General features: G+C 36.6%; 1 protein-coding gene across 1 annotated transcript; it reads right to left on the bottom strand.

Moving 5' to 3' along the window:
• Positions 1 to 964: 964 nt before the first annotated feature.
• On the bottom strand, positions 965 to 9288 carry LOC100262709 (probable inactive receptor kinase At5g10020). Its single transcript, XM_002276318.4, has 3 exons — positions 8044 to 9288; positions 4188 to 5858; positions 965 to 1817 (listed from the first exon to the last, which is right to left on the bottom strand). Exons 1-3 carry the CDS (start codon positions 9020 to 9022, stop codon positions 1240 to 1242), a joined length of 3228 nt encoding a protein of 1075 aa, XP_002276354.2. The 5' UTR covers positions 9023 to 9288; the 3' UTR covers positions 965 to 1239.

The following is a 9288-nucleotide window of genomic DNA, read 5'->3' as shown; positions in this document are numbered from 1 at the left end:
AAAGACAATAACAAAAATTAAGGATGGATGTATCATAAATTATGAAAATATCGATGATGAGATTTTATGGAAAAAATAAATATATCATATGAAAATTTTAACAAAAATTGTTGGTAATATAAAAATTAATTAAGAAAAAACTCTAAAAAATGATAATATAACTATTGAAGTTGTTTTGTTGAAAAATAATATGATATAATTTATGACATTTGATGATTATATTATATGTGTTAATAAGAAATATGAATTTTTAAAGTCCTTCATTAAATGTGAATGATTTATATAGAATATGTTATAATAACTCTCTTTAAAAGAAAACTTAATAAGTTAAAAAAAATGTTACTTCTCCTATCATTTTTATTTTGATTTATGCAAAAAGTCGATATTTTATAATACTAAGAGTTTGTTTCAAAATAATTTCAAGAGGGTTAAACCATTTTCTATTACTTGAAACGGTTTTCTTAGGAAAATAAAGAGTTTGGCAAAACATTTAGGGTATGTTTGATTCTTAAAAAATTTGAAAGAAAATACAAGAAAAAAAAATAGAGAAGAAAAATAAAAAGTAAATATAAAATCATTAAATTAATTTTATATATTAATTCAAATTCATTTAATTTATTTTAACTTTTTTATATAAATATTAAGTAATCTGTTTCTTATCAATTTTAATATTATATTTGATTTTCTTTATAATTTTTTCTCTTTCCCAAATACTTTCCATAATTAGGTGATTCTAAATATTTTCAGATTCAGATTTTTTTCCATATTTTCATAAAATCCAACCACTAATATTTTACCAATTTCCTATATTTTGATCAGTCGTTGGTTGGAACCGACTTGACCATCTTTTGAATACTACTTCTCTGCCGGGTCACTGTAAGAATGATTCGCATCTTCTCTTGAGCAGTTCAGAAGTGGCAAATGATAAGAGCAAAGACGGATAAATACTGAACAAGATAGATGCTAATGAGAACACAAAGAACGGGCAATACTTTTGGATTAAAGATCAAACTCAAATGCTGTCAATCAATCAATGATGGATTATCCCTTTACATGAGAATTTTCCAGGAAAAAAATGAGATGATTAACCCGAAGGGGAAGGCTTGGAAACCAATTAAGGAAGGGAGGAGAAGGGAGGAGAAGGGAGGAGAAGAGAGGAGGAAAGAAAAAAACAGAAGAAAAAAACAATTGGGGTCGAGGAAAGAAAAAAATTAATTCCAGGACACATTTACAAAAATTTCAAATAGATATTGAACAGAGATCGTCACAGACTTGTCTGATGTTAGGCCTCTCATTAACAGGTAGAATACACTTGAGCGATACAGCAAGCAATTCATCCATTGCTTTTGAGGGTTCCTCCCCATCTGCAATATCTCTATCAAAACAATCCATTCCTCGCCCTTCTTGATCACACAACCGAACCCAATCTGTAAGATCAACAGCACCCGACTGCCCGGATATTATGTCACCCGCGCTTCTTCTGGTTAACAATTCCATTAAGATGACTCCAAATGCATACACATCAGCCTTGAATGATGGAACTGGTTTGCCTGCCATGGCAAGTTCTGGAGCACGGTATCCAAGTGCTCCCAAATTTAGAATCTGCTCGCCAATGCCAGCTGGTGTCATCAGGCGGTGGAGACCATAATCCGTGAGGCGAGCTTGAAGATCAAGGCCTGCCAAGAGTATATTCGTTGGCTTCAGGTTCCCATGGGGCAGGCCTCTATCATGAAGGTATGACAGACACTGAGCAACATCCACGGCAAGTTTTAGCCTTTGACTGAAGGATAACTTGGAGTATCTGCGAGGGGTGGTCTCTGCAAACATATATATAAATATATATTGATGAAATAGTCAAAAACTATGAGAAATGAGAGTGCAAGTTGTTATCATAAAATGCTAAATTATTGTCACACCCCTGTTGCAAGTTAAAACTCAATACTAGGACTTAAAATTAAGGTTTACCACTGTGCCTGCATTCTAAAATGTCCAATCACAAATGCTAAAGCAGTTGATGAGGGAGACAGCCAGCTTGCAGATAAAAGCCAATAGGAGGTTGAAATAGAAACATGGAATTGAATCCTGCCTTTTACTAGGTTGTGAATTTAAGGGTAATGACAGAGGACCCCCTTTGCACAGTCCAAAATTTGCCTCTGGACCCCAAACAAAAGGCAGCTGACAATGTTAACTGCAAACCCTTAGCAAAACCTTTATCCTCTAGGCACTCCTAGATAAGGTGTCAACGTTCACATTATAGTGATATCTCCAAAACCAAAGCAGACTCAAACAGATGAGAAGAGAAAGTAGCCATACATTGAGAACCAACAAGATCAGGGCCAGCTTTACTACATGTTTCCATTCCCAACCATCCATATTATCAGAGCCTATAATACACCTATTGTTTGTCATAAAACCTGATGCCTATGACCTACATGTGTTAAAGACAATGCTGGAGCGGGAGTGAGGCAGCACAACACCCAGAAACCTCATTTGGAATGTGGAAATTCTAATCATCATATAGATAGACAGACAGACCCAAGAGTGTTATCACCTCGCCAGTCAAATGAAAGCCCAAAATTTGAACTTCAACCAAATGAACAAATAAAATTGCTTGAAACTGATCCAAATGATCTGAAATTAACACAAGCCATAGTTGCCATCAACTCCTCAAGTTAGTCTACCACCATGGTGTGGGTTACGGAATATATCCAACAAAACTTGCATGTAATTGTTGTTACACTCCCTAGATACACACATGAATTCACTAGGAAGGTTCTCATTTTCTAAGAAGAAATCCTTGTGAAGTCACCAAAGATGTCCTAGCACAGTTATGAATTGGGGTGGGCCTCGGGTTCATTTTTTTTTACTCTTGTCTAAAAGAACTCATTCTCGACATTTTGAATCTACCTTAGTTGCTTCCATTTGTTTCCTAGTAAAAACTATGGTATAGATTGAGGACATTATTTATGTAATCAAATGGGATTTGAAAAGCATAATATTTTCTTATTATAGATGAGCAAAAACCTCAAGTCTTCGCTCTAATCTATTCCTCTGCTCTTCATCTATTTGACAGTTTCATACTTTCCCAAAACCAAATCCTTTCTGAAAATGTCCAAATCTGAATATTTTCTCTGCTTCATTTTATGTTCTTTTATGGATTATGACTAGATATGACTGATCGTACAAGTACGGTATGAATGAAAACAAGAAAAGACATGACGTAACTGATCATATAGGTGCAGTCTGAAGAAAAACAAGACCAATTGTATAGTCATGGTTTGAAAGAAAACGACACTAGACATGACATGGCATGACCGATTGTATAGGTATAGTTTGGAAGGAAACAAGAGAGGACAAAACATGACAGATCATATATATTGTCTGCTAGAGCCTTCAATTGTGCGGAAATTCCTTGTCCTTTACATTTAAGTTGAATGAAAATGATCAGAGGTCATTTCACAGTAGGTCATCTCCTGGATAGACCAAGTATCATAAGGATGGTCAGCTTCTCCCCAAGAAAATTTCTCACCTATCAGAACAAGAAAATTGCCAAGTGCTCCTCTTATATATATGTCAAAGACAAACCACAAAGAGCAAAAGATGAATGAGTATGAGAAATTGTGGATGATAAACCATAAGAGGAAAAAGACTAATGATTACAAGGAATAAGAAAAGATTAAGCCATAAACAGGGCAACCAGTGCACTGATCTAAAATACTGTTTTTGAGGGCATCACTGTTTAGTGGAGATAATAGCGAATTGAAGAGTGACATAAAATGACAAAGTTCTGCAATTTGAGTTTTTAATGAAATTTGATAACCTGAAAATGTACTACTTATCAACTGGTACAGGAAGTTACAAAAAACAAGGAAAAAAAAACACACCAGAAGAGGATCATACCAGTCAAGAAATAGCAAAGATGATACCCACTCTTTAAAATTGCAAGTATAAAATTCAGATGATAACAGGATCTTATGAAAAACAAAGAAAAAATAATACAAGAGAATCATAACACAGTCAAGAAATAGCAAGATAACACCCACTCATCATAATGCATGTATAGAATTTAGATGATATTCATAGAAAAATAGAAAAGTGACAAGATGAATTCACTGATATAGCAGGGAATAAAACAATTTACATGGTGAAACAATAAATATCTAATAGAAATCAGTTTAAGCTTTTACCATAAAGATGCAAGGCCAAGCTATCCCCCTGAATGTAATCTGCTAAGACAAGCCTCTCTTGTTCTCTGGGCCCCCAGTAGTATGCTCGTAATGGAACAACATTTGGATGTCTTATAGAGCCAATTCTTTTAACTTCTTTAGCAAATTCTTTCTTATGTTTGACCAGACCCACCCGCAGCCATTTGACAGTCAACATGTGCCCACTATCTAGAGTAGCTTTGTATAGAGTACCATGGCTGCTTCTGCCAAGAACTTCTGCAGGAGCTCGAGATAACTCCTCAGCAGTGAATGCTAGTGAACCGTCCAGGAAGAACAGTTCTCCAGCTAACCGGTCTGGAGAGTACACATCCAACCTCACATGTTGCTCAGTTGCCTCAATAAAACGAGGTGATGAAGATAATGGGGACCCTGGGGAGGACTTCCTTCCAGATGTTGTGGGATGATTATCTAACACATTGGGATTTGTAGATGCTGAACTAGCTGAGGCTCCCCCAGGTAAAGGATGCTCAATAATTTCAGTTACATGCTCAGTCTGCCCAGACAATGATCTTGAATTTGAAGTTAGCAAATGATCATTAGAAAAGCTCAATGAAGTTGCGGGAGGTTCATCATTTGTGTGGAATTTGAAAAGGGAAGGCCGGGTAAACCTTCCCAACTTAACATCTCGCTCAGAAGTTTGGCCACTAAATCCACTTCTTCCATGAAAATCTTGAAGTTGTGCTCGATAATAAGCCAGTAAAACAAAAGCAATCATCACAGCAGCCCCAACTGAGGCGACAATGATTGCCACTCTGATGCTAGCCTTTGAACTATGATGGTTTCCACTGTCATGAATTGGACCAGGAATAGTATTTTCTGCTGGCATGCCTTCTGGGAGGATTAGCAACTCATTTCCAGGGCGAAATGAAGTCATAGGGAACCTTCTCAAGTTTTCTGGAACATGACCGGATAGATCATTATGGGACACATTGAACACTTTGACACTTGATGGAATCTTATCAGGGATCTCACCCCTAAAGTTGTTGCTTGACAGATCAAGGTACTCCAGGTCACTAAGTTTGCTTATTTCATTTGGTAGCTCTCCAGATAAGCTGTTCTTTGCAAGATTCAACAACTTAAGCCTCCCCATGTTACCTATGTCCGAAGGCAAGTTGCCTGTTAAGAAATTACGGGAGAGATCAAGAGACTCTAGCGGCAGATAAGAAGGTAGCACTAATAACTCACTTTCATGCGAGCCTTGAAAAGGAATTGACCCAACAAAATTATTTCCTGAAAGATTCAGGCTTGTCAAGGTTGTTGAAGTGAAGAAACTACTTGGAATAGGTCCATTAAGATTGTTAGAACTGAGATCAACTGCAGACAGTCTTGAATAGGCTCCCAATCCAGAAGGCAGAATACCTACTAAAGAATTGTTTCCAAGTTTAAGTGTAGTCAGTCTCTCAAATTGAGAAGTCAGGTTTGGAAAGCTTCCAGTCAACTTGTTTGAACTCAAATCGAGAACTTCCAAAGTGGCTTCCCAACTCTGCATAATGGATATGTCACCAGATATCATATTTCTGCTCAAATCCACCGTTAAACATCTTCTTAAAGAAGAAGGCAAAGAACCTGATAGCCCGTTTGATGAAAGATTCAAAATATTCAGATTGGAAGAGTTGATTTCATCAATTGGACCTGTACACATACAAAAGGGAAAAATATACTGGATATTTCAGATATATTATGAAGTTGAACGTTTGCTCAAAGGGGAAAAAGAATAGCAACCACCAAAATTTTCAAATGAATTGAGAAAAGAAAAGAACAAACACACCAAACTCCTGTTAAAATGAAACCTGAGCAATGCATTTAGTTCACAATGAGGGGTACACCCCTTTTTTTGCTAGGGGCTTATTAATACATCTCTATATTGTCCTAAAATCAACCCCCCACAACATCCTAAGCATCCAAAAGAACAAGAAAAGAATCCATCAAAGATAAACAAAAACATATAAACAAATTTAATTAATAACAAGGTTAGTATCCTTTCAGGTAGTCATTTATCCTCCAAAAAGGGGAATTAAACTGCATTTCTTCCATTGTCATGTCATTTATTGATTCACTCATTCTTTACATGGGATATGCTTATCCTTGTGTCACACTAAACCAGGAAGTTAACAAATGGTAAATCAAGGAAGCTAATGAAATTTACAAATATGGGAAGGCAACTACCAGTGCACAAAATTCTGGAGTCACAATGACACAATCTTGTATTCAATTTTTTTTTTCCTTTTTTTTTAAATAATAATAATAATAAGAAACTGAAACATTTTATTGGAGAAAAAGTATCACAGAGGATGTTGAAATCTTAAATAAAATCTTACTGGTCATCTAAGACCCCAATAATCATACTAGAATAACTCTTGCATTTTCCTTCAGGACAGATTAACAGACATCGACCAGAAGCAGATAAATTTTACCATAAGATAAAATTCTAGTGCGCCCACGAAAAAAATTTAACTAATTAACTCTTTAGGTTTTTTTTTGATAAGTAACTAAGTAACTCTTCAGTGGGCACTGCACTTCCTAAATTTATCTGAAAGCAAACTTTTATTTAATTAAAATCTTAAAAATATCGAAGTTATTCTTATTTTTAATTAGATGATTTCTAAAATATAATTCTTAAACACAAAATTAATCTCACAGAAGTACTACTTCTATTTCCACTGCATTGAGCAGCTGAAGCTATTCGAAAATGCAATTCAAAGTGTGAATGATTAGCTTAAGAATTGTAACTTGAGAGTTACCCATGGCTTGCAAGAAGGTAAGGTTTCAGTTTTCTTTCACCTTAATTTTTCATTGACACTTATAACTTCTAAAATCAAAACATCATCAAGTTGACATTTGATAATAACTATACCAATTAATGAAGCCTGGAAGACAGCAAATTAGGTTCAACGATCAAAAGAAGGAAAGAAAAGGCTATAATTTCTTCAATGCTCACATCTATATTCTAAACTTCATAAACTATGGACATTTATTAAATAATTAAAGAAAAAAAAACTTTTTCACTAGAAAACAGAACAAACTACTAACACATTAAAAAAAAAAGGAATCATAGAGCAACAAAAAAGACAAATTTCCAAGATTTTGGATATGCATGCACATAGAATTTGACGATGATTCTTCAATTCAAGATAATATCATTCATGTGAGGATTCTAAAAAATCCACAAGAATTCTTCTTAGTGAGATTCTACCATGGGAGGAGTATTGGCATGCTATTACAGGGGTCCATGGGTTGTAGCTCATACATCCATAATATCCAATTATCCAGATCACCAATTGTATTTGGCTATCACGAAACCAAATCCTCATTTTCAAACAAAAAAATTCCCCAGATTACGGAATTCTTCCACTGATCTCTCTTGGGCTGAAATTAATACTTTCAGTAACAGATAAAAATAGCTGCAAAAAGGCAAATTGACAACTTCTTTGTGGACACCAGTTATTAAGGAGTTCCAATGCATTAACAGGTGATGAAGATGTTTCACAATCAGAATTTCTAGATTTACCACAGGGCCTTAGGAAGAAAGGAATAGGGGTATAGTTAGCCGCTATGTGGAAGAGAATGTTGCTATTATTAATTGATGGTGCAAAAGACCCTCACAGGTCTATGGATCAATATGAACACACATCATCTATAAATTTGAAGGATGTCTGCATGGTAAAAAAGAGAGAATAGTGTAATTGGCGAATTAGAGTTCCAAGCTTTAAACTATCAAATGAGTAACCCAGAAAAAATGCAGGTTTTTTAGAACACTTCCTAAGTAAATTCTGATCCACAGATCAAATAACTCTATCAAGTGCAGCCAATAGTTTACCTGTAAACCCATTGCCACTGAGATCCAGTTCTGTTAAAGGCATGGAACTCTCCAACAACCCTTTTGGTATCGACCCATACAACTGATTATTCCTTAGATTCAGAACTTGGAGATTTGGCAATGACCCAAATGAAGGGAGCTCCCCACGAATCTGATTATTACCCAAATCCAAAACTTGCAAGTTCCGGAACAAAACAATCGATTCATCATCAAAGAAACCCCCGCTGAGGTCATTGTAACTCAAATTCACATATTGCACAGTGTTCGCCAAGCTCGAAACATTCTCCTTGCCAGCGGAAATTCCTCCATAGAATTTATTGTGACTCAAGTCAACATACTCAACATTTCGAAACTCCGACAGCAGAGTACCGAAATCGCCAGAGATCTCATTCGAATGCAAATCTAGAGTTTTCAACTGCTGAAGATTATGGAATCCACCAGGAAATCCACCCTTCAAATTATTATTGGACAAATTCACATAATTTAAATTCCAAAGCTCGCTGATTCGAGCCGGGATCGGCCCGTAGAAACGGTTCCCGGACAGATCCAAAACCTCCAAAGAACTCATCGACCCCATCACCGGAACCAGCCTGCCGGTGAACGAGTTCCCAGCGAGACTCAGATTCCTCAGCATTTTCAGCCCAAGCAAAGTATTGAACTTGAGCTCCCCCTCCAGCCCAAGCCGGTCGAGAACAATGGCGACCACGGACAACTCAGATTCATCACACACGACGCCGTGCCAGCCCCGAGGACACTTCTCCGGATCCGCTCCCGACCGGTTCCACGAGTTCAGCACCTTTCCCAAGGGATCTACCTCGATCCCTTTCTTGAACTCCAGCAGCGATCGCAGATCGCCGGACCCATCCCCGGCGACGAGAACTCCCACGCCGGAACCCACTCCAGCAAAGAAAACCCACCAGAGAGTTAAAAAAATGGGAGTGAGGTTCATTTCTCCGAGAGCACAAAAAACCCTACCCATTCATTGAGTGAGTTCGCTCGAAACCCTAGAATCAGAGCTCCACAACCAGACTTAGGAGAGAGAAAGCACAGAGAGAGAGAGAGAGAGAGTAAGTAGGGTTTATTTATTTATTTATTTTATACAGCGATGATGATGAGATAGATGAGTTAATACAAAATTGAAGAAATATTAATAATATTAAGATAAAAGAGGGAAAATAAAAAAAAAAATGAAGAGGGAGAAAATCCGTTAAAAATGGCGGGTGTTGGGAGGTGAGGTGGAGATTG

Source organism: Vitis vinifera, chromosome 7 (genome assembly GCF_030704535.1).
Source record: "Vitis vinifera cultivar Pinot Noir 40024 chromosome 7, ASM3070453v1".
Classification (NCBI taxonomy): domain Eukaryota; kingdom Viridiplantae; phylum Streptophyta; class Magnoliopsida; order Vitales; family Vitaceae; genus Vitis; species Vitis vinifera.
This window is presented reverse-complemented; position numbering and strand designations above follow the sequence as displayed.